Consider the following 26112-nt stretch of genomic DNA (forward strand, 5'->3'; position numbering starts at 1 on the left):
ACACCTTTCTATCATAGCCAGCAGTGGACAAGGGTCAGCATGGGTGCTCTGACCCCTCTGTGACTACACCCCCCATACACAGCGAGCTGCCATGTCCGGTGTGTCCTGACACCTTTCTATCATAGCCAGCAGAGGTCAGGGGTCAGCATGGGCGCTCTGACCCCTCTGTGACTACACCCCTATACACAGCGAGCTGCCATGTCCTGTGTGTCCTGACACCTTTCTATCATAGCCAGCAGTGGTCAGGGGTCAGCATGGGCGATCTGACCTCTTTGTAACTACACCCCCCATACAAAGCGAGTTGCCATGTCCTGTGTGTCCTGGCACCTTTCTATCATAGCCATCAGTGGTCAGGGGTCAGCATGGGTGCTCTGACCCCTCTGTGACTACACCCCCCATACACAGCGAGCTGCCATGTCCTGTGTCCTGACACCTTTCTATCATAGCCAGCAGTGGTCAGGGGTCAGCATGGGCGCTCTGACCCCTCTGTGACTACACCCTCCATACACAGCGAGCTGCCATGTCCTGTGTGTCCTGACACCTTTCTATCATAGCCAGCAGTGGTCAGGGGTCAGCATGGGTGCTCTGACCCCTCTGTGACTACACCCCCATACACAGCGAGCTGCCATGTCCTGTGTGTCCTGACACCTTTCTATCATAGCCAGGAGTGGTCAGGGGTCAGCATGGGCGCTCTGACCCCCCTGTGACTACACCCCCATACACAGCGAGCTGCCATGTCCTGTGTGTCCTGACACCTTTCTACCATAGCCAGCAGTGGTCAGGGGTCAGCATGGGTGCTCTGACCCCTCTGTGACTACACCCCCATACACAGCGAGCTGCCATGTCCTGTGTGTCCTGACACCTTTCTATCATAGCCAGCAGTGGTCAGGGGTCAGCATGGGCGCTCTGACCCCTCTGTGACTACACCCCCCATACACAGCGAGCTTCTATGTCCTGTATGTCCTGACACCTTTCTATCATAGCCAGCAGTGGTCAGGGGTCAGCATAGGAGCTCTGACCTCTCTGTGACTACACCCCCCCATACACAGCGAGCTGCCATGTCCGGTGTGTCCTGACACCTTTCTATCATAGCCAGCAGTGGTCAGGGGTAAGCATGGGCGCTCTGACCCCTCTGTGACTACACCCCTATACACAGCGAGCTGCCATGTCCTGTGTGTCCTGACACCTTTCTATCATAGCCAGCAGTAGTAAGGGGTCAGCATGGGCGCTCTGACCTCTTTGTAACTACACCCCCCATACAAAGCGAGTTGCCATGTCCTATGTGTCCTGGCACCTTTCTATCATAGCCAGCAGTGATCAGGGGTCAGCATGGGCGCTCTAATCCCTCTGTGAATACACCCCGCCATACACAGCTAGCTGCCATGTCCTGTGTCCTGACACCTTTCTATCATAGCCAGCAGTGGTCAGGGGTCAGCATGGGCGCTCTGACCCCTCTGTGACTACACCCTCCATACACAGCGAGCTGCCATGTCCTGTGTGTCCTGACACCTTTCTATCATAGCCAGCAGTGGTCAGGGGTCAGCATGGGCGCTCTGACCCCTCTGTGATTACACCCTCCATACACAGCGAGCTGCCATGTCCTGTGTGTCCTGACACCTTTCTATCATAGCCAGCAGTGGTCAGGGGTCAGCATGGGTGCTCTGACCCCTCTGTGACTACACCCCCCATACACAGCGAGCTCCCATGTCCTGTGTGTCCTGACACCTTTCTATCATAGCCAGCAGTGGTCCCCGGTCACCAATGTGTGCTCTGACCCCTCTGTGACTACACCCCCCATACACAGCGAGCTGCCATGTCCTGTGTGTCCTGACACCTTTCTATCATAGCCAGCAGTGGTAAGGGGTCAGCATGGGCGCTCTGACCCCTCTGTGACTACAACCCTATACACAGCGAGCTGCCATGTCCTGTGTCCTGACACCTTTCTATCATAGCCAGCAGTGGTCAGGGGTCAGCATGGGTGCTCTGACCCCTCTGTGACTACAACCCCCATACACAGCGAGCTGCCATGTCCTGTGTGTCCTGACACATTTCTATCATAGCCAGCAGTGGTCAGGGGTCAGCATGGGCGCTCTGACCCCTCTGTGACTACACCCTCTGTACACCGGGAGCTGCCATGTCCTGTGTGTCCTGACACCTTTCTATCATAGCCAGCAGTGGTCAGGGGTCAGCATGGGTGCTCTGACCCCTCTGTGACTACACCCCCCATACTCAGCGAGCTGCCATGTCCTGACACCTTTCTATCATAGCCAGCAGTGGTCAGGGGTCAGCATGGTTGCTCTGACCCCTCTGTGACTACACCCCCATACACAGCGAGCTGCCATGTCCTGTGTGTCCTGACACCTTTCTATCATAGCCAGCAGTGGTCAGGGGTCAGCATGGGTGCTCTGACCCCTCTGTGACTACACCCCCCATACACAGCGAGCTTCTATGTCCTGTATGTCCTGACACCTTTCTATCATAGCCAGCAGTCGTCAGGGGTCAGCATGGGAGCTCTGACCACTCTGTGACTACACCCCCCCATACACAGCGAGCTGCCATGTCCGGTGTGTCCTGACACCTTTCTATCATAGCCAGCAGTGGTCAGGGGTAAGCATGGGCGCTCTGACCCCTCTGTGACTACACCCCCATACAAAGCGAGTTGCAATGTCCTGTGTCCCGACACCTTTCTATCATAGCCAGCAGTGGTCAGGGGTCAGCATGGGCGCTCTAATCCCTCTGTGAATACACCCCCCCATACACAGCTAGCTGCCATGTCCTGTGTCCTGACACCTTTCTATCATAGCCAGCAGTGGTCAGGGGTCAGCATGGGCGCTCTGACCCCTCTGTGACTACACCCTCCATACACAGCGAGCTGCCATGTCCTGTGTGTCCTGACACCTTTCTATCATAGCCAGCAGTGGTCAGGGGTCAGCATGGGCGCTCTGACCCCTCTGTGACTACACCCTCCATACACAGCGAGCTGCCATGTCCTGTGTGTCCTGACACCTTTCTATCATAGCCAGCAGTGGTCAGGGGTCAGCATGGGCGCTCTGACCCCTCTGTGACTACACCCCCCATACACAGCGAGCTGCCATGATCTGTGTGTCCTGACACCTTTCTATCATAGCCAGCAGTGGTCAGGGGTCAGCATGGGTGTTCTGACCCCTCTGTGACTACACCCCCATACACAGCGAGCTGCCATGTCCTGTGTGTCCTGACACCTTTCTATCATAGCCAGCAGTGGTCAGGGGTCAGCATGGGTGCTCTGACCTCTCTGTGACTACACCCCCCATACACAGCGAGCTGCCATGTCCTGTGTGTCCTGACACCTTTCTATCATAGCCAGCAGTGGTCAGGGGTCAGCATGGGTGCTCTGACCCCTCTGTGACTACACCCCCCATACACAGCGAGCTCCCATGTCCTGTGTGTCCTGACACCTTTATATCATAGCCAGCAGTGGTCTCCGGTCACCAATGTGTGCTCTGACCCCTCTGTGACTACACCCCCCATACACAGCGAGCTGCCATGTCCTGTGTGTCCTGACACCTTTCTATCATAGCCAGCAGTGGTAAGGGGTCAGCATGGGCGCTCTGACCCCTCTGTGACTACAACCCTATACACAGGGAGCTGCCATGTCCTGTGTCCTGACACCTTTCTATCATAGCCAGCAGTGGTCAGGGGTCAGCATGGGTGCTCTGACCCCTCTGTGACTACACCCCCCATACACAGAGAGCTGCCATGTCCAGTGTGTCCTGACACCATTCTATCATAGCTAGCAGTGGTCAGGGGTCAGCATGGGCGCTCTGACCCCTCTGTGACTACACCCTCTATACACCTGGAGCTGCCATGCCCTGTGTGTCCTGACACCTTTCTATCATAGCCAGCAGTGGTCAGGGGTCAGCATGGGCGCTCTGACCCCTCTGTGACAACACCCCCATAAACAGCGAGCTGCCATGTCCTGTGTGTCCTGACACCTTTCTATCATAGCCAGCAGTGGTCAGGAGTAAGCGTGGGTGCTCTGAACCCTCTGTGACTACATTCCACATACACAGCGAGCTGCCATGTCCTGTGTGTCCTGACAACGTACTATCATAGCCAGCAGTGGTCAGGGGTCAGCATGGGCGCTCTGACCCCTCTGTGACTACACCCCCCATACAAAGCGAGCTGCTATGTCCTGTATGTCCTGACACCTTTCTATCATAGCCAGCAGTGGTCAGGGGTCAGCATGGGTGCTCTGACCCCTCTGTGACTACACCCCCCATACACAGCGAGCTGCCATGGTATGTGTGTCCTGACACCTTTCTATCATAGCCAGCAGTGCTCAGGGGTCAGCATGGGCGCTCTGACCCCTCTGTGACTACACCCCGTATACACAGTGAGCTGCCATGTTCTGTGTGTCCTGACACCTTTCTATCATAGCCAGCAGTGGTCAGGGGTCAGCTTGGGCGCTTTGACCCCTCTGTGACTACACCCCCCATACACAGCGAGCTGCCATGTCCTGTGTGTCCTGACACCTTACTATCATAGCCAGCAGTGGTCAGGGGTCAGCATGGACGCTCTGACCCCTCTGTGACTACACCCCCCATACACAGCGAGCTGCCATGTCCTGTGTGTCCTGACACCTTTCTATCATAGCCAGCTGTGGTCAGGGGTCAGCATGGGCGCTCTGACCCCTCTGTGACTAAACCCTCATACACAGCAAGCATCCATGTCCTGTGTGTCCTGAGACCTTTCTTTCATAGCCAGCAGTGGTCAGGGGTCAGCATGGGGGCTCTGACCCCTCTAAGACTATACTCACCATACACAGCGAGCTGCCATGTCCTGTGTATCCTGACACCTATCATAGCCAGCAGTGGTCAGGGGTCAGCATGGGGGCTCTGACCCCCTGTGACTACACCCCTCCATACACAGGGAGCTGCCATGTCCTGAGTGTCCTGACACCTATCATAGCCAGCAGTGGTCAGGGGGTCAGCATGGGCGCTCTGACCTCTCTGTCACTACATCATCCATACACAGCGAGCTGCCATGTCCTGTGTGACCTGACACTTTTCTATCATAGCCAGCTGTGGTCAGGGGTAAGCATGGGCGCTCTGACCCCTCTGTGACTACACCCCCCATACACAGGGAGCTGCCATGTCCTGTATCCTGACACCTTTCTATCATAGCCAGCAGTGATCAGGGGTCAGCATGGGTGCTCTGACCTCTCTGTGACTACATTCACCATACACAGCGAGCTGCCATGTCCTGTGTGTCCTGATACCTTTTTATCATAGCCAGCAGTGGTCAGGGGTCAGCATGGGCGCTCTGACCCCTCTGTGACTACACCCCCCATGCACAGCGAGCTGCCATGTCCTGTGTCCTGACACCTTTCTATCATAGCCAGCAGTGGTCAGGGGTCAGCATGGGTGCTCTGACCCCTCTGTGACTACACCCCCATACACAACGAGCTGCCATGTCCTGTGTACTGACACCTTTCTATCATAGCCAGTAGTGGTCAGGGGTCAGCATGGCCGCTCTGACCCCTCTGTGACTACACCCCCCATACACAGCGAGCTGCCATGTCCTGTGTGTCCTGACACCTTTCTATCATAGCCAGCAGTGCTCAGGGGTCAGCATGGGCGCTCTGACCCCTCTGTGATTACACCCCCCATACACAGGAAGCTGCCATGTCCTGTGTCCTGACACCTTTCTATCATAGCCAGCAGTGGTCAGGGGTCAGCATGGGTGCTCTGACCTCTCTGTGACTACACCCCCATACACAGCGAGCTGCCATCTCCTGTGTGTCCTGACACCTTTCTATCATAGCCAGCAGTGGTCAGGGGTCAGCATGGGTGCTCTGACCCCTCTGTGACTACACCCCCATACACAGCGAGCTGCCATCTCCTGTGTGTCCTGACACCTTTCTATCATAGCCAGCAGTGGTCAGGGGTCAGCATGGGCGCTTTGACCCCTCTGTGACTACACCCCCCATACACAGTGAGCTGCCATGTTCTGTGTCCTGACACCTTTCTATCATAGCCAGCAGTGGTCAGGGGTAAGCATGGGCGCTCTGACCCCTCTGTGACTACACCCCCCATACACAGCGAGCTGCCATGTTCTGTGTCCTGACACCTTTCTATCATAGCCAGCAGTGGTCAGGGGTCAGCATGGGTGCTCTGACCCCTCTGTGACTTCACCCCCCATACACAGCGAGCTGCCATGTCCTGTGTGTCCTGACACCTTTCTGTCATAGCCAGCAGTGGTCAGGGGTCAGCATGGGCGCTCTGACCTCTCTGTGACTACTCTCCCATACACAGCGAGCTGCCATGTCCTGTATGTCCTGACACCTTTCTATCATAGCCAGCAGTGGTCAGGGGTCAGCATGGGTGCTCTGACCTCTCTGTGACTACACCCCCCCATACACAGTGAGCTGCCATGTCCTGTGTGTCCTGACACCTTTCTATCATAGCCAGCAGTGGTCAGGGTTCAGCATGGGCGCTGTGACCCCTCTGTGACTACACCCCCATACACAGCGAGCTGCCATGTCCTGTGTGTCCTGACACCTTTCTATCATAGCCAGCAGTGGTCAGGGGTCAGCATGGGCGCTCTGACCCCTCTGTGACTACACCCCCCATACACAGGGAGCTGCCATGTCCTGTGTCCTGACACCTTTCTATCATAGCCAGCAGTGGTCAGCAAGGGCGCTCTGACCTCTCTGTGACTACACCCCCCATACACAGCGAGCTGCCATGTCCTGTGTGTCCTGACACCTTTCTGTCATAGCCAGCAGTGGTCAGGGGTCAGCATGGCCGCTCTGACCCCTCTGTGACTACACCCCCCATACACAGCGAGCTGCCATGTCCTGTGTCCTGACACCTTTCTATCATAGCCAGCAGTGGTCAGGGGTCAGCATGGGTGCTCTGACCCCTCTGTGACTACACCCCCCATACACAGCGAGCTGCCATGTCCTGTGTGTCCTGACACCTTTAAATCATAGCCAGCAGTGGTCAGGGGTCAGCATGGGCGCTCCCACCCCTCTGTGACTACACCCCCCATACACAGCGAGCTGCCATGTCCTGTGTGTCCTGACACCTTTCTATCATAGCCAGCAGTGGTCAGGGGTCAGCATGGGCGCTCTGACCTCTCTGTGACTACACCCCCCATACACAGCGAGCTGCTATGTCCTGTGTGTCCTGACATCTTTCTATCATAGCCAGCAGTGGTCAGGGGTCAGCATGGGCGCTCTGACCCCTCTGTGACTACACCCCCCATACACAGCAAGCTGCCATGTCCTGTGTCCGGACACCTTTCTATCATAGCCAGCAGAGGTCAGGGGTCAGCATGGGCGCTCTGACTCCTCTGTGACTACACCCCCTATACACAGCGAGCTGCCATGTCCTGTGTACTGACACCTTTCTATCATAGCCAGCAGTGGTCAGGGGTCAGCATGGGCGCTCTGACCCCTCTGTGACTACACCCCCATACACAGCGAGCTGCCATGTCCTGTGTCCTGACACCTTTCTATCATAGCCAGCAGTGGTCAGGGGTCAGCATGGGCGCTCTGACCCCTCTGTGACTACATCCCCCATACACAGCGAGCTGCCATGTCCTGTGTGTCCTGACACCTTTCTTTCATAGCCAGCAGTGGTCAGGGGTCAGCATGGGCGCTCTGACCTCTCTGTGACTACACCCCCCCATACACAGCGAGCTGCCATGTCCTGTGTCCTGACACCTTTCTATCATAGCCAGCAGTGGTCAGGGGTCAGCATGGGCGCTCTGACCTCTCTGTGACTACACCCCCCATACACAGCTAGCTGCCATGTCCTGTGTGTCCTGACACCTTTCTATCATAGCCAGCAGTGGTCAGGGGTCAGCATGGGTGCTCTGACCCTCTCTGTGACTACACCCCCATACACAGCGAGCTGCCATGTCCTGTGTCCTGACACCTTTCTATCATAGCCAGCAGTGGTCAGGGGTCAGCATGGGCGCTCTGACCCCTCTGTGACTACACCCCCATACACAGCGAGCTGCCTTGTCCTGCATGTTCTGACACCTATCTGTCATAGCCAGCAGTGGTCAGGGTCAGCATGGGTGCTCTGACCCCTCTGTGACTACACCCCCCATACACAGTGAGCTGCCATGTCCTATGTGTCCTGACACCTTTTTATCATAGCCAGCAGTGGTCAGGGGTCAGCATGGGGGCTCTGACCCCTGTGTGACTACACCCCCATACACAGTGAGCTGCCATGTCATGTGTCCTGACACCTTTCTATCATAGCCAGCAGTGGTCAGGGGTCAGCATGGGCGCTCTGACCCCTCTGTGACTACACCCCCATACACAGCGAGCTGCCATGTCCTGTGTCCTGACACCTTTCTATCATAGCCAGCAGTGGTCAGGGGTCAGCATGGGCGCTCTGACCCCTCTGTGACTACATCCCCCATACACAGCGAGCTGCCATGTCCTGTGTGTCCTGACACCTTTCTTTCATAGCCAGCAGTGGTCAGGGGTCAGCATGGGCGCTCTGACCTCTCTGTGACTACACCCCCCATACACAGCGAGCTGCCATGTCCTGTGTCCTGACACCTTTCTATCATAGCCAGCAGTGGTCAGGGGTCAGCATGGGCGCTCTGACCTCTCTGTGACTACACCCCCCATACACAGCTAGCTGCCATGTCCTGTGTGTCCTGACACCTTTCTATCATAGCCAGCAGTGGTCAGGGGTCAGCATGGGTGCTCTGACCCTCTCTGTGACTACACCCCCATACACAGCGAGCTGCCATGTCCTGTGTCCTGACACCTTTCTATCATAGCCAGCAGTGGTCAGGGGTCAGTATGGGCACTCTGACCCCTCTGTGACTACACCCCCATACACAGCGAGCTGCCTTGTCCTGCATGTTCTGACACCTATCTGTCATAGCCAGCAGTGGTCAGGGTCAGCATGGGTGCTCTGACCCCTCTGTGACTACACCCCCCATACACAGTGAGCTGCCATGTCCTATGTGTCCTGACACCTTTTTATCATAGCCAGCAGTGGTCAGGGGTCAGCATGGGGGCTCTGACCCCTGTGTGACTACACCCCCATACACAGTGAGCTGCCATGTCCTGTGTCCTGACACCTTTCTATCATAGCCAGCAGTAGTCAGGGGTCAGCATGGGCGCTCTGACTCCTCTGTGACGACACCCCCCATACACAGTGAGCTGCCATGTCCTGTGTCCTGACACCTTTCTATCATAGCCAGCAGTGGTCAGGGGTCAGCATGGGTGCTCTGACCCCTCTATGACTACACCCCCATACACAGCGAGCTGCCATGTCCTGACACCTTTCTATCATAGCCAGCAGTGATAAGGGGTCAGCATGGGGGCTCTGACCCCTGTGTGACTACACCCCCATACACAGTGAGCTGCCATCTCCTGTGTCCTGACACCTTTCTATCATAGCCAGCAGTGGTCAGGGGTCAGCATGGGCGCTCTGACCCCTCTGTGACTACACCCCCATACACAGCGAGCTGCCATGTCATGTGTCCTGACACCTTTCTATCATAGCCAGCAGTGGTCAGAGGTCAGCATGGGCGCTCTGACCCCTCTGTGACTACACCCTCCATACACAGCGAGCTGCCATGTCCTGTGTGTAATGACACCTTTCTATCATAGCCAGCAGTGGTCAGGGGTCAGCATGGGTGCTCTGACCCCTCTGTGACTACATCCCCCCATACACAGCGAGCTGCCATGTCCTGTGTCCTGACATCTTTCTATCATAGCCAGCAGTGGTCAGGGGTCAGCATGGGTGCTCTGACCCCTCTGTGACTACACCCCCCATACACAGCGAGCTGCCATGTCCTGTGTGTCCTGACACCTTTCTATCATAGCCAGCAGTGGTCAGGGTTCAGCATGGGCGCTCTGACCTCTCTGTGACTACACCCCCCATACACAGCGAGCTGCCATGTCCTGTGTGTCCTGACACCTTTCTATCATAGCCAGCAGTGGTCAGGGGTCAGCATGGGCGCTCTGACCCCTCTGTGACTATACCCTCCATACACAGCGAGCTGCCATGTCCTGTATGTCCTGACACCTTTCTATCATAGCCAGCAGTGGTCAGGGGTCAGCATGGGCGCTCTGACCACTCTGTGACTACACCCCCCATAGACAGCGAGCTGCCATGTCCTGTGTACTGACACCTTTCTATCATAGCCAGCAGTGGTCAGGGGTCAGCATGGGCCCTCTGACCCCTCTGTGACTACACCCCCCCATACACAGGGAGCTGCCATGTCCTGTATCCTGACACCTTTCTATCATAGCCAGCAGTGGTCAGGGGTCAGCATGGGCGCTCTGACCCCTCTGTGACTACACCCCCCATACACAGCGAGCTGCCATGTCTTGTGTGTCCTGACACCTTTCTATCATAGCCAGCAGTGGTCAGGGGTCAGCATGGGCGCTCTGACCCCTCTGTGACTACACCCCCATACACAGCGAGCTGCCATGTCCTGTGTGTCCTGACACCTTTCTATCATAGCCAGCAGTGGTCAGGGGTCAGCATGGGCGCTCTGACCCCTCTGTGACTACACCCCCATACACAGCGAGCTGCCATGTCCTGTGTGTCCTGACACCTTTCTATCATAGCCAGCAGTGGTCAGGGGTCAGCATGGGCGCTCTGACCCCTCTGTGACTACACCCCCCATACACAGCGAGCTGCCATGTCCTGTGTGTCCTGACACCTTTCTATCATAGCCAGCAGTGGTCAGGGGTCAGCATGGGCGCTCTGACCCCTCTGTGACTACACCCCCCATACACAGCAAACTGCCATGTCCTGTGTGTCCTGACACCTTTCTATCATAGCCAGCAGTGGTCAGGGGTCAGCATGGGTGCTCTGACCCCTCTATGACTACACCCCCATACACAGCGAGCTGCCATGTCCTGACACCTTTCTATCATAGCCAGCAGTGGTAAGGGGTCAGCATGGGGGCTCTGACCCCTGTGTGACTACACCCCCATACACAGTGAGCTGCCATCTCCTGTGTCCTGACACCTTTCTATCATAGCCAGCAGTGGTCAGGGGTCAGCATGGGCGCTCTGACCCCTCTGTGACTACACCCCCATACACAGCGAGCTGCCATGTCATGTGTCCTGACACCTTTCTATCATAGCCAGCAGTGGTCAGGGGTCAGCATGGGCGCTCTGACCCCTCTGTGACTACACCCTCCATACACAGCGAGCTGCCATGTCCTGTGTGTCCTGACACCTTTCTATCATAGCCAGCAATGGTCAGCATGGGTGCTCTGACCCCTCTGTGACTACATCCCCCCATACACAGCGAGCTGCCATGTCCTGTGTCCTGAAATCTTTCTATCATAGCCAGCAGTGGTCAGGGGTCAGCATGGGCGCTCTGACCTCTCTGTGACTACACCCCCCATACACAGCGAGCTGCCATGTCCTGTGTGTCCTGACACCTTTCTATCATAGCCAGCAGTGGTCAGGGGTCAGCATGGGCGCTCTGACCCCTCTGTGACTACACCCTCCATACACAGCGAGCTGCCATGTTCTGTGTGTCCTGACACCTTTCTATCATAGCCAGCAGTGGTCAGGGGTCAGCATGGGCGCTCTGACCACTCTGTGACTACACCCCCCATAGACAGCGAGCTGCCATGTCCTGTGTACTGACACCTTTCTATCATAGCCAGCAGTGTTCAGGGGTCAGCATGGGCGCTCTGACCCCTCTGTGACTACACCCCCCATACACAGCGAGCTGCCATGTCCTGTGTGTCCTGACACCTTTCTATCATAGCCAGCAGAGGTCAGGGGTCAGCATGGGCGCTCTAACCTCTCTGTGACTACATCCCCCATACACAGGGAGCTGCCATGTCCTGCATGTTCTGACACCTTTCTATCATAGCCAGCAGTGGTCAGGGGTCAGCATGGGCGCTCTGACCCCTCTGTGACTACACCCCCCATACACAGCGAGCTGCCATGTCCTGTGTGTCCTGACACCTTTCTATCACAGCCAGCAGTGGTCAGGGGTCAGCATGGGTGCTCTGACCCCTCTGTGACTACACCCCCCATACACAGTGAGCTGCCATGTCCTGTGTGTCCTGACACCTTTCTATCATAGACAGCAGTGGTCAGGGGTCAGCATGGGTGCTCTGACCCCTCTGTGACTACACCCCCCATACACAGCGAGCTGCCATGTCCTGTGTGTCCTGACACCTTTCTATCATAGCCAGCAGTGGTCAGGGGTCAGCATGGGTGCTCTGACCCCTCTGTGACTACACCCCCCATACACAGCGAGCTGCCATGTCCTGTGTGTCCTGACACCTTTCTACCATAGCCAGCAGTGGTCAGGGGTCAGCATGGGCGCTCTGACCCCTCTGTGACTACACCCCCCATACACAGCGAGCTGCCATGTCCTGTGTGTCCTGACACCTTTCTATCATAGCCAGCAGTGGTCAGGGGTCAGCATGGCCGCTCTGACCCCTCTGTGACTACACCCCCCATACACAGTGAGCTGCCATGTCCTGTGTGTCCTGACACCTTTCTATCATAGCCAGCAGTGGTCAGGGGTCAGCATGGGCGCTCTGACCCCTCTGTGACTACACCCCCCATACACAGTGAGCTGCCATGTCCTGTGTGTCCTGACACCTTTCTATCAAAGCCAGCAGTGGTCAGGGGTCAGCATGGGCGCTCTGACCCCTCTGTGACTACACCCCCCATACACAGCGAGCTGCCATGTCCTGTGTGTCCTGACACCTTTCTATCATAGCCAGCAGTGGTCAGGGGTCAGCATGGGTGCTCTGACCCCTCTGTGACTACACCCCCCATACACAGCGAGCTGCCATGTCCTGTGTGTCCTGACACCTTTCGATCATAGCCAGCAGTGGTCAGGGGTCAGCATGGGCGCTCTGAACCCTCTGTGACTACACCCCCCATACACAGCGAGCTGCCATGTCCTGTGTCCTGACACCTTTCTATCATAGCCAGCAGTGGTCAGGGGTCAGCATGGATGCTCTGACCTCTCTGTGACTACACCCCCCATACACAGCGAGCTGCCATGTCCTGTGTCCTGACACCTTTCTATCATAGCCAGCAGTGGTCAGGGGTCAGCATGGGCGCTCTGACACCTCTGTGACTACACCCCCCATACACAGCGAGCTGCCATGTCCTGTGTGTCCTGACACCTTTCTATCATAGCCAGCAGTGGTCAGGGGTCAGCATGGGCGCTCTGACCCCTCTGTGACTACACCCCCATACACAGCGAGCTGCCATGTCCTGTGTGTCCTGACACCTTTCTATCATAGCCATCAGTGGTCAGGGGTCAGCATGGGCGCTCTGACCCCTCTGTGACTACACCCCCCATACAGAGTGAGCTGCCATGTCCTGTGTGTCCTGACACCTTTCTATCATAGCCAGCAGTGGTCAGGGGTAAGCATGGGTGCTCTGACCCCTCTGTGACTACACCCCCCATACACAGGGAGCTGCCATGTCCTGTGTGTCCTGACACCTTTCTATCATAGCCAGCCGTGGTCAGGGGTCAGCATGGGCGCTCTAACCTCTCTGTGACTACATCCCCCATACACAGGGAGCTGCCATGTCCTGTGTCCTGACACCTTTCTATCATAGCCAGCAGAGGTCAGGGGTCAGCATGGGCGCTCTAACCTCTCTGTGACTACATCCCCCATACACAGGGAGCTGCCATGTCCTGCATGTTCTGACACCTTTCTATCATAGCCAGCAGTGGTCAGGGGTCAGCATGGGCGCTCTGACCCCTCTGTGACTACACCCCCCATACACAGCGAGCTGCCATGTCCTGTGTGTCCTGACACCTTTCTATCATAGCCAGCAGTGGTCAGGGGTCAGCATGGGTGCTCTGACCCCTCTGTGACTACACCCCCCATACACAGTGAGCTGCCATGTCCTGTGTGTCCTGACACCTTTCTATCATAGCCAGCAATGGTCAGGGGTCAGCATGGCCGCTCTGACCCCTCTGTGACTACACCCCCCATACACAGTGAGCTGCCATGTCCTGTGTGTCCTGACACCTTTCTACCATAGCCAGCAGTGGTCAGGGGTCAGCATGGCCGCTCTGACCCCTCTGTGACTACACCCCCCATACACAGCGAGCTGCCATGTCCTGTGTCCTGACACCTTTCTATCATAGCCAGCAGTGGTCAGGGGTCAGCATGGCCGCTCTGACCCCTCTGTGACTACACCCCCCATACACAGCGAGCTGCCATGTCCTGTGTCCTGACACCTTTCTATCATAGCCAGCAGTGGTCAGGGGTCAGCATGGCCGCTCTGACCCCTCTGTGACTACACCCCCCATACACAGTGAGCTGCCATGTCCTGTGTGTCCTGACACCTTTCTATCATAGCGAGCAGTGGTCAGGGGTCAGCATGGGCGCTCTGACCCCTCTGTAACTACACCCCCCATACACAGCGAGCTGCCATGTCCTGTGTCCTGACACCTTTCTATCATAGCCAGCAGTGGTCAGGGGTCAGCATGGGCGCTCTGACCCCTCTGTGACTACACCCCCCATACACAGCGAGCTGCCATGTCCTGTGTGTCCTGACACCATTCTATCATAGCCAGCAGTGGTCAGGGGTCAGCATGGGCGCTCTGACCCCTCTGTGACTACACCCCCCATACACAGTGAGCTGCCATGTCCTGTGTCCTGACACCTTTCTATCATAGCCAGCAGTGGTCAGGGGTCAGCATGGATGCTCTGACCTCTCTGTGACTACACCCCCCATACACAGCGAGCTGCCATGTCCTGTGTCCTGACACCTTTCTATCATAGCCAGCAGTGGTCAGGGGTCAGCATGGGCGCTCTGACCCCTCTGTGACTACACCCACCATACACAGCGAGCTGCCATGTCCTGTGTGTCCTGACACCATTCTATCATAGCCAGCAGTGGTCAGGGGTCAGCATGGGCGCTCTGACCCCTCTGTAACTACACCCCCCATACACAGCGAGCTGCCATGTCCTGTGTCCTGACACCTTTCTATCATAGCCAGCAGAGGTCAGGGGTCAGCATGGGCGCTCTAACCTCTCTGTGACTACATCCCCCATACACAGGGAGCTGCCATGTCCTGCATGTTCTGACACCTTTCTATCATAGCCAGCAGTGGTCAGGGGTCAGCATGGGCGCTCTGACCCCTCTGTGACTACACCCCCCATACACAGCGAGCTGCCATGTCCTGTGTGTCCTGACACCATTCTATCATAGCCAGCAGTGGTCAGGGGTCAGCATGGGCGCTCTGACCCCTCTGTGACTACACCCCCCATACACAGCGAGCTGCCATGTCCTGTGTCCTGACACCTTTCTATCATAGCCAGCAGAGGTCAGGGGTCAGCATGGGCGCTCTAACCTCTCTGTGACTACATCCCCCATACACAGGGAGCTGCCATGTCCTGCATGTTCTGACACCTTTCTATCATAGCCAGCAGTGGTCAGGGGTCATCATGGGCGCTCTGACGCCTCTGTGACTACACCCCCCATACACAGCGAGCTGCCATGTCCTGTGTCCTGACACCTTTCTATCATAGCCAGCAGTGGTCAGGGGTCAGCATGGCCGCTCTGACCCCTCTGTGACTACACCCCCCATACACAGTGAGCTGCCATGTCCTGTGTGTCCTGACACCTTTCTATCATAGCCAGCAGTGGTCAGGGGTCAGCATGGGTGCTCTGACCCCTCTGTGACTACACCCCCATACACAGCGAGCTGCCATGTCCTGTGTGTCCTGACACCTTTCTATCAAAGCCAGCAGTGGTCAGGGGTCAGCATGGGCGCTCTGACCCCTCTGTGACTACACCCCCCATACACAGCGAGCTGCCATGTCCTGTGTGTCCTGACACCTTTCTATCATAGCCAGCAGTGGTCAGGGGTCAGCATGGGTGCTCTGACCCCTCTGTGACTACACCCCCCATACACAGCGAGCTGCCATGTCCTGTGTGTCCTGACACCTTTCGATCATAGCCAGCAGTGGTCAGGGGTCAGCATGGGCGCTCTGAACCCTCTGTGACTACACCACCCATACACAGCGAGCTGCCATGTCCTGTGTGTCCTGACACCTTTCTATCATAGCCAGCAGTGGTCAGGGGTCAGCATGGGCGCTCTGACCCCTCTGTGACTACACCCCCCATACACAGTGAGCTGCCATGTCCTGTGTCCTGACACCTTTCTATCATAGCCAGCAGTGGTCAGGGGTCAGCATGGATGCTCTGACCTCTCTGTGACTACACCCCCCATACACAGCGAGCTGCCATGTCCTGTGTGTCCTGACACCTTTCTATCATAGCCAGCAGTGGTCAGGGGTCAGCATGGGCACTCTGACCCCTCTGTGACTACACCCCCCATACACAGCGAGCTGCCATGTCCTGTGTGTCCTGACACCTTTCTATCATAGCCAGCAGTGGTCAGGGGTCAGCATGGGCGCTCTGACACCTCTGTGACTACACCCCCCATACACAGCGAGCTGCCATGTCCTGTGTGTCCTGACACCTTTCTATCATAGCCAGCAGTGGTCAGGGGTCAGCATGGGCGCTCTGACCCCTCTGTGACTACACCCCCATACACAGCGAGCTGCCATGTCCTGTGTGTCCTGACACCTTTCTATCATAGCCAGCAGTGGTCAGGGGTCAGCATGGGCGCTCTGACCCCTCTGTGACTACACCCCCCATACACAGTGAGCTGCCATGTCCTGTGTGTCCTGACACCTTTCTATCATAGCCAGCAGTGGTCAGGGGTAAGCATGGGTGCTCTGACCCCTCTGTGACTACACCCCCCATACACAGGGAGCTGCCATGTCCTGTGTGTCCTGACACCTTTCTATCATAGCCAGCAGTGGTCAGGGGTCAGCATGGGCGCTCTAACCTCTCTGTGACTACATCCCCCATACACAGGGAGCTGCCATGTCCTGTGTCCTGACACCTTTCTATCATAGCCAGCAGAGGTCAGGGGTCAGCATGGGCGCTCTAACCTCTCTGTGACTACATCCCCCATACACAGGGAGCTGCCATGTCCTGCATGTTCTGACACCTTTCTATCATAGCCAGCAGTGGTCAGGGGTCAGCATGGGCGCTCTGACCCCTCTGTGACTACACCCCCCATACACAGCGAGCTGCCATGTCCTGTGTGTCCTGACACCTTTCTATCATAGCCAGCAGTGGTCAGGGGTCAGCATGGGTGCTCTGACCCCTCTGTGACTACACCCCCCATACACAGTGAGCTGCCATGTCCTGTGTGTCCTGACACCTTTCTATCATAGCCAGCAATGGTCAGGGGTCAGCATGGCCGCTCTGACCCCTCTGTGACTACACCCCCATACACAGTGAGCTGCCATGTCCTGTGTGTCCTGACACCTTTCTACCATAGCCAGCAGTGGTCAGGGGTCAGCATGGCCGCTCTGACCCCTCTGTGACTACACCCCCCATACACAGCGAGCTGCCATGTCCTGTGTCCTGACACCTTTCTATCATAGCCAGCAGTGGTCAGGGGTCAGCATGGCCGCTCTGACCCCTCTGTGACTACACCCCCCATACACAGCGAGCTGCCATGTCCTGTGTCCTGACACCTTTCTATCATAGCCAGCAGTGGTCAGGGGTCAGCATGGCCGCTCTGACCCCTCTGTGACTACACCCCCCATACACAGTGAGCTGCCATGTCCTGTGTGTCCTGACACCTTTCTATCATAGCGAGCAGTGGTCAGGGGTCAGCATGGGCGCTCTGACCCCTCTGTAACTACACCCCCCATACACAGCGAGCTGCCATGTCCTGTGTCCTGACACCTTTCTATCATAGCCAGCAGTGGTCTGGGGTCAGCATGGGCGCTCTGACCCCTCTGTGACTACACCCCCCATACACAGCGAGCTGCCATGTCTTGTGTGTCCTGACACCATTCTATCATAGCCAGCAGTGGTCAGGGGTCAGCATGGGCGCTCTGACCCCTCTGTGACTACACCCCCCATACACAGTGAGCTGCCATGTCCTGTGTCCTGACACCTTTCTATCATAGCCAGCAGTGGTCAGGGGTCAGCATGGATGCTCTGACCTCTCTGTGACTACACCCCCCATACACAGCGAGCTGCCATGTCCTGTGTCCTGACACCTTTCTATCATAGCCAGCAGTGGTCAGGGGTCAGCATGGGCGCTCTGACCCCTCTGTGACTACACCCCCCATACACAGCGAGCTGCCATGTCCTGTGTGTCCTGACACCTTTCTATCATAGCCAGCAGTGGTCAGGAGTCAGCATGGGTGCTCTGACCCCTCTGTGACTACACCCCCCATACACAGCGAGCTGCCATGTCCTGTGTCCTGACACCTTTCTATCATAGCCAGCAGAGGTCAGGGGTCAGCATGGGCGCTCTAACCTCTCTGTGACTACATCCCCCATACACAGGGAGCTGCCATGTCCTGCATGTTCTGACACCTTTCTATCATAGCCAGCAGTGGTCAGGGGTCAGCATGGGCGCTCTGACGCCTCTGTGACTACACCCCCCATACACAGCGAGCTGCCATGTCCTGTGTCCTGACACCTTTCTATCATAGCCAGCAGTGGTCAGGGGTCAGCATGGGCGCTCTGACCCCTCTGTGACTACACCCCCCATGCACAGCGAGCTGCCATGTCCTGTGTCCTGACACCTTTCTATCATAGCCAGCAGTGGTCAGGGGTCAGCATGGGCGCTCTGACCCCTCTGTGACTACACCCCCCATACACAGCGAGCTGCCATGTCCTGTGTGTCCTGACACCTTTCTATCATAGCCAGCAGTGGTCAGGGGTCAGCATGGGCGCTCTGACCCCTCTGTGACTACACCCCCCATACACAGCGAGCTGCCATGTCCTGTGTGTCCTGACACCTTTCTATCATAGCCAGCAGTGGTCAGGGGTCAGCATGGGCGCTCTGACCCCTCTGTGACTACACCCCCCATACACAGTGAGCTGCCATGTCCTGTGTCCTGACACCTTTCTATCATAGCCAGCAGTGGTCATGGGTCAGCATGGATGCTCTGACCTCTCTGTGACTACACCCCCCATACACAGCGAGCTGCCATGTCCTGTGTCCTGACACCTTTCTATCATAGCCAGCAGTGGTCAAGGGTCAGCATGGGCGCTCTGACACCTCTGTGACTACACCCCCCATACACAGCGAGCTGCCATGTCCTGTGTGTCCTGACACCTTTCTATCATAGCCAGCAGTGGTCAGGGGTCAGCATGGGGGCTCTGACCCCTCTGTGACTACACCCCCCATACACAGCGAGCTGCCATGTCCTGTGTCCTGACACCTTTCTATCATAGCCAGCAGTGGTCAGGGGTCAGCATGGGCGCTCTGACCCCTCTGTGACTACACCCCCCATACACAGTGAGCTGCCATGTCCTGTGTGTCCTGACACCTTTCTATCATAGCCAGCAGTGGTCAGGGGTCAGCATGGGCGCTCTGACCCCTCTGTGACTACACCCTTATACACAGCGAGCTGCCATGTCCTGTGTGTCCTGACACCTTTCTATCATAGCCAGCAGTGGTCAGGGGTCAGCATGGGCGCTCTGACCCCTCTGTGACTACACCCCCCATACACAGTGAGCTGCCATGTCCTGTGTGTCCTGACACCTTTCTATCATAGCCAGCAGTAGTCAGGGGTCAGCATGGGCGCTCTGACCACTCTGTGACTACACCCCCATACACAGTGAGCTGCCATGTCCTGTGTGTCCTGACACCTTTCTATCATAGCCAGCAGTGGTCAGGGGTCAGCATGGGCGCTCTGACCCCTCTGTGACTACACCCTTATACACAGCGAGCTGCCATCTCCTGTGTGTCCTGACACCTTTCTATCATAGCCAGCAGTGGTCAGGGGTCAGCATGGGCGCTCTGACCCCTCTGTGACTACACCCCCCATACACAGTGAGCTGCCATGTCCTGTGTGTCCTGACACCTTTCTATCATAGCCAGCAGTGGTCAGGGGTAAACATGGGTGCTCTGACCCCTCTGTGACTACACCCCCCATACACAGGGAGCTGCCATGTCCTGTGTGTCCTGACACCTTTCTATCATAGCCAGCAGTGGTCAGGGGTCAGCATGGGCGCTCTGACCCCTCTGTGACTACATCCCCCATACACAGCGAGCTGCCATGTCCTGTGTCCTGACACCTTTCTATCATAGCCAGCAGTGGTCAGGGGTAAACATGGGTGCTCTGACCCCTCTGTGACTACACCCCCCATACACAGGGAGCTGCCATGTCCTGTGTGTCCTGACACCTTTCTATCATAGCCAGCAGTGGTCAGGGGTCAGCATGGGCGCTCTGACCCCTCTGTGACTACAACCCCATACACAGCGAGCTGCTATGTCCTGTGTGTCCTAACATCTTTCTATCATAGCCAGCAGTGGTCAGGGGTCAGCATGGGCGCTCTGACCTCTCTGTGACTACACCCCCCATACACAGGGAGCTGCCATGTCCTGTATGGCCTGACACCTTTCTATCATAGCCAGCAGTGGTCAGGGGTCAGCATGGCCGCTCTGACCCCTCTGTGACTACACCCCCCATACACAGCGAGCTGCCATGTCCTGTGTGTCCTGACACCTTTCTACCATAGCCAGCAGTGGTCAGGGGTCAGCATGGGCGCTCTGACCCCTCTGTGACTACACCCCCCATACACAGCGAGCTGCCATGTCCTGTGTCCTGACACCTTTCTATCATAGCCAGCAGTGGTCAGGGGTCAGCATGGGAGCTCTGACCCCTCTGTGACTACACCCCCCACACACAGTGAGCTGCCATGTCCTGTGTGTCCTGACACCTTTCTATCATAGCCAGCAGTGGTCAGCATGGGCGCTCTGACCCCTCTGTGACTACACCCCCATACACAGCGAGCTGCCATGTCCTGTGTGTCCTGACACCTTTCTATCATAGCCAGCAGTGGTCAGGGGTCAGCATGGGCGCTCTGACTCCTCTGTGACTACACCCCCCATACACAGCGAGCTGCCATGTCCTGTGTCCTGACACCTTTCTATCATAGCCAGCAGTGGTCAGGGGTCAGCATGGCCGCTCTGACCCCTCTGTGACTACACCCCCCCATACACAGTGAGCTGCCATGTCCTGTGTGTCCTGACACCTTTCTATCATAGCCAGCAGTGGTCAGGGGTCAGCATGGGCGCTCTGACTCCTCTGTGACTACACCCCCATACACAGCGAGCTGCCATGTCCTGTATGGCCTGACACCTTTCTATCATAGCCAGCAGTGGTCAGGGGTCAGCATGGGCGCTCTGACCCCTCTGTGACTACACCCCCCATACACAGCGAGCTGCCATGTCCTGTGTACTGACACCTTTCTATCATAGCCAGCAGTGGTCAGGGGTCAGCATGGGGGCTCTGACCCCTCTGTGACTACACCCCCCATACACAGCGAGCTGCCATGTCCTGTGTGTACTGACACCTTTCTATCATAGCCAGCAGTGGTCAGGGGTCAGCATGGGGGCTCTGACCCCTCTGTGACTACACCCCCCATACACAGCGAGCTGCCATGTCCTGTGTGTCCTGACACCTTTCTATCATAGCCAGCAGTGGTCAGGGGTCAGCATGGGTGCTCTGACCCCTCTGTGACTACACCCCCATACACAGCGAGCTGCCATGTCCTGTGTCCTGACACCTTTCTATCATAGCCAGCAGTGGTCAGGGGTCAGCATGGGCGCTCTGACCCCTCTGTGACTACACCCCCCATACACAGCGAGCTGCCATGTCCTGTGTGTCCTGACACCTTTCTATCATAGCCAGCAGTGGTCAGGGGTCAGCATGGGCGCTCTGACCCCTCTGTGACTACACCCCCCATACACAGCGAGCTGCCATGTCCTGTGTGTCCTGACACCTTTCTATCATAGCCAGCAGTGGTCAGGGGTCAGCATGAGTGCTCTGACCCCTCTGTGACTACACCCCCCATACACAGCGAGCTGCCATGTCCTGTGTGTCCTGACACCTTTCTATCATAGCCAGCAGTGGTCAGGGGTCAGCATGGGCGCTCTGACCCCTCTGTGACTACACCTCCCATACACAGCGAGCTGCCATGTCCTGTGTGTCCTGACACCTTTCTATCATAGCCAGCAGTGGTCAGGGGTCAGCATGGGCGCTCTGACCCCTCTGTGACTACACCCCCCATACACAGTGACCTGCCATGTCCTGACACCTATATCATAGCCAGTATATGCAGTATGACGTCATTCCCCACCTCTGGTCCATTTATGTTTCTTTTAAAACCAGTACATTTGTCTATATATATAACAGGGGTATGAGGTGTATATATATATATATATATATATATATATATATACTCCCCTCCTGACACCCAAAGACACGTATGACGTCACGGCGCTACTAACATTCCGTCAAATGACGTCACGTGGTATTATCCAGCTCTACAAGGCGGTCCTCCAACAAGGAAAACCATCTTCAATGACATAATATACATGACGTCATATGGAGCTGCCGCTACTTCGTTATGACGTCATACCATGCGATGGGTAATGTCTGTGGCGTTGGGTGTCACACATGTTACCAAACCTTGTGGCGCTGCCTCATTAAACGTGGAGATCACCCGCAGTCTCCCCACCCGCCCGCAAACCTGCAGCCCGCATACACACGATCTCCCTCACAACGCCGCTTGGCTGCGATTGGCCGAGCTCACCGTCACTTTGTCAATGCCTGCTTCTAATTGGCTATGCAGAACGTCGCTCCCTTTGTCTCTCGCCGCTGATTGGGCCGCGGGCGCTCTTGCGCCCTCCCCGAGTGTCGGAGCTCCGGTCTCCAGCGCTGGATGCTGCAGAACGCAGAGGGGAGCGGGAGCAGCACAGCTCACATCCCCGGCCGCCGCGGGCACTGCACCGAGCCCTGCTGTGCACTCTAGATCCTCATAGACGGACTATAGAGCCAGCGGTGCATCCATCCCCGGAGCCGCCCTGTGTGCACTCTGCATTCATCCGCGGGCACTGCACCGAGCCCTGCTGTGCCCGAGCCTGTGCACTCTGCATCCTCACTGACGGACTATAGAGCCAGGACTGCGCGGTGCATCCATCCCCGGAGCCGCCCTGTGTGCACTGCATCCATCCCCGGAGCCGCCCTGTGTGCACTGCATCCATCCCCGGAGCCGCCCTGTGTGCACTCTGCATCCATCCGCGGGCACTGCACCGAGCACTGCTGTGCCTGAGCCTGTGCACACTACATCCTCACTGACGGACTATTGAGCCAGGACTGCGCGGTGCATCCATCCCCAGAGCCGCCCTGTGTGCACTGCATCCATCCCCGGAGCCGCCCTGTGTGCACTGCATCCATCCCCGGAGCCGCCCTGTGTGCACTGCATCCATCCCCGGAGCCGCCCTGTGTGCACTGCATCCATCCCCGGAGCCGCCCTGTGTGCACTCCATTGATTCTGCAGCAGGTCCCTCCATCATTGTGCTTGGATCTGTCACCTCTAGGCCCTCCTTGCATCTTCTGCACCATTCCTGACCATGGGCACGGTCCTATCCCTGTCCCCGGCTCCGGGTAAAGCTGGACCCCTGGATGATAAGAAGCCGGAGCCCCCGGGTGTAGGTGGCGGGTATCTTGCTATACCCAACAGCAAGAATGGAGGTAGCAAACCGGAGAAAAGCCTAAAGAGACATTCAGTCCTCATCTCTGCGCTCACCTGGAAGAGACTGGTGGCGGCATCTGCCAAGAAGAAGAGCGCCAAGAAAATTAACCCCAACCCTGGACCGATCAATGGCCCGCTGATGCCCAATAACAACCTGGTGGAGCAACTCAATCACGAGAACCTGCGTAAATCTCAGGTCAGTCCTGGACGGAGGGAGCCCAAACCCGTACCGGTCCCTACAGTACCGGTCAGTGCCCTTGAAGGCCAGAAGATCCAGCAACACCAGCTGGTGGCCGTTCAGAAGCAGGCGAGCGGGCGGTCCCTCTGCTCGCCACGTAGGGTCATCGTCCAGGCCTCCACAGGGGAACTCCTCAGATGTCTGGGAGAATTTGTTTGTCGTCGGTGCTATAAACTGAAGGAGCTGAGCCCCGGAGAACCCACCATGTGGTTCCGCAACGTTGACCGCTCGTTGCTCCTCCAAGGCTGGCAAGACCAAGGCTTCATCACGCCCGCCAACCTGGTGTTCGTCTACCTTCTCTGTCGAGAAGCCATTGGCGATGAACTGTCCAGCGAGTACGAGCTACAAGCCTCCTTCCTCACCTGCCTCTACTTGGCTTATTCCTACATGGGGAATGAAATTTCCTACCCGCTCAAGCCCTTCCTGGTGGAGACTGACAAGGAGGTCTTCTGGCAACGCTGCCTGAGCATCATTGACCGTATGAGTGCCAAAATGCTGCAGATCAACTCTGACCCCCACTTTTTCACACAGGTCTTCCAGGATCTGAAGAACGAAGGCGAGACCAGAGAACCCAATGGCCACTGGACTATAAATTTGGACCGTTAGGGTGGAGGTAGGGGCTACGGGTAGGGCTGGGTGAGGACAAATCTAGGTATAACCAACAAAGTGTCCATGATCAACTTGAAGACTGGGGCGTGAGTCCAGTTCACTTGGCGGATATTGGACTAAAATCGACGTGGGGGGGGGGGGGGGGGTCATTGAGGGACGTTACCTCATTCACTTGCTGGAGATAGGCTTGCAGTGTATTGTGGGCTACTCTCTGGTAGCAGAAGGGTTAAACCCATTCCTTTTTTGTTGCTGGTTGCAGGCACGACACATTTTTAATTTATTTTTATATTTATTTTAGTTATTGCTATTACGAATCGATGGCTTGAAGGTCGTCCTCTAGATCCTTCAGACCCATCAGACCCTACTGGTTGTATGTATTTGCTGGTTTTTCTCACTTTGCACCAGGTGATGGTTATGATCCGTTTCTCCTCCAGGTCAGATTGGAAAGAAAAGCATCTGATTTCCAAAGATATTATATTTTATATTGTTTCCAGTGCCCCTCCCCCATTATAAGAATGGGGGGTCCATACATCACACCTTGTAGCGATGACTAGGGGAGCACTGCAGGATTCTTTATATTGGGGTGTATTCCTGTTACTGATCACTATATTCCCATCATGGGGGATGGAGATTGTTTTCTAGAACATGATGATGCCCCTCCCCCGACAGGTATAAAAAATGTCACCTATGGCAGGTTTACTGAGGCTAAAGAGCAGGGTCTGAACCCCCAAAAGCTGGACATAGCATATTTCAGATTATCAAGCACCTCATAGTATGTATGAATGTAACAAATACCGGAACACACAAAAAAATGCCGCAATATGTCTGACATTGAAGCTGTTTAATGTGCCAACGGTGTTCAAATGTACAAAAAAAGCGTATTGTTTTATATTGTAAAAAAAAAAAAAAAAATTACATAAAGTGATTGGATCTCTTACTGCGTATGAGGCGTTCCTGGGTCTATGGCTGCGGATGTGTGAGTTATACATGTTGTATATAGGTGGGTGCGCTGTATACTTCATATAGATGTGTTCTGTATACTGCATATGTGTGTGCGTTATATACTGCATATTGGTGTGATATACTCTGCATATTGGTTTCTATAAGCAGATGATGAGGTTGGAACTATGTATACATGTATCAGTGTGTGTAAATCCACGGATTTACCATAGGATGCATTAAGTGAATTGATTGATACATTATTGATACTTTAGATCAGACAAAAGAACATATAGAATAAATGTGAAATGTAGGGTTTTTATATCTTTCTTATATATGTGCTATCTATGTATTAGGTTATCTTCTTATACTATGTATATCTATCCCATATCTATTAATTTTTCTTTCCATATCCATCTACTTATATATATATATATCCACAATATCTGTCTGTGTCTCACATCTGTCTCCTCTTTTCCCTTCTTTCCATTATATTGATATCTATACCCCACATACTATGTATCTATCTTTTATTTCAAATCCCTCTCTTGTTTCTATGTATATTTTACCTCCTTTTCTTTTTTGTATCCTTTTTTTTTTTTTTTTTTTTGTATCTATCTAGTTCTCATGTATCTCCTTGTCTATTTCTCTTCTCTCTATAATATTTCCATTCTTCCATATGGAGGAGCAGTAACATCGGGTGACGGTTGCAGTGAATAACGCTGCAGGATCACCCACCCACACTGGA

At 55.6% G+C, this 26112-nt stretch overlaps 1 protein-coding gene across 1 annotated transcript; it reads left to right on the forward strand.

Moving 5' to 3' along the window:
• The first annotated feature begins 22752 nt into the window (after nucleotides 1-22752).
• CDK5R2 (cyclin dependent kinase 5 regulatory subunit 2) lies at nucleotides 22753-25362 on the forward strand. Its single transcript, XM_072122329.1, has one exon. The coding sequence runs from the start codon at nucleotides 23457-23459 to the stop codon at nucleotides 24420-24422; it is 966 nt and encodes a 321-aa protein (XP_071978430.1). The 5' UTR covers nucleotides 22753-23456; the 3' UTR covers nucleotides 24423-25362.
• The last annotated feature ends 750 nt before the right edge of the window (nucleotides 25363-26112 follow it).

This window comes from Engystomops pustulosus, chromosome 8 (genome assembly GCF_040894005.1).
Source record: "Engystomops pustulosus chromosome 8, aEngPut4.maternal, whole genome shotgun sequence".
NCBI lineage: Eukaryota > Metazoa > Chordata > Amphibia > Anura > Leptodactylidae > Engystomops > Engystomops pustulosus.

Bases quoted from the DNA above. Each gene is read 5' to 3' on its own strand.
- CDK5R2 (XM_072122329.1), top strand. From the start codon at position 23,457: ATGGGCACGGTCCTATCCCTGTCCCCGGCTCCGGGTAAAGCTGGACCC.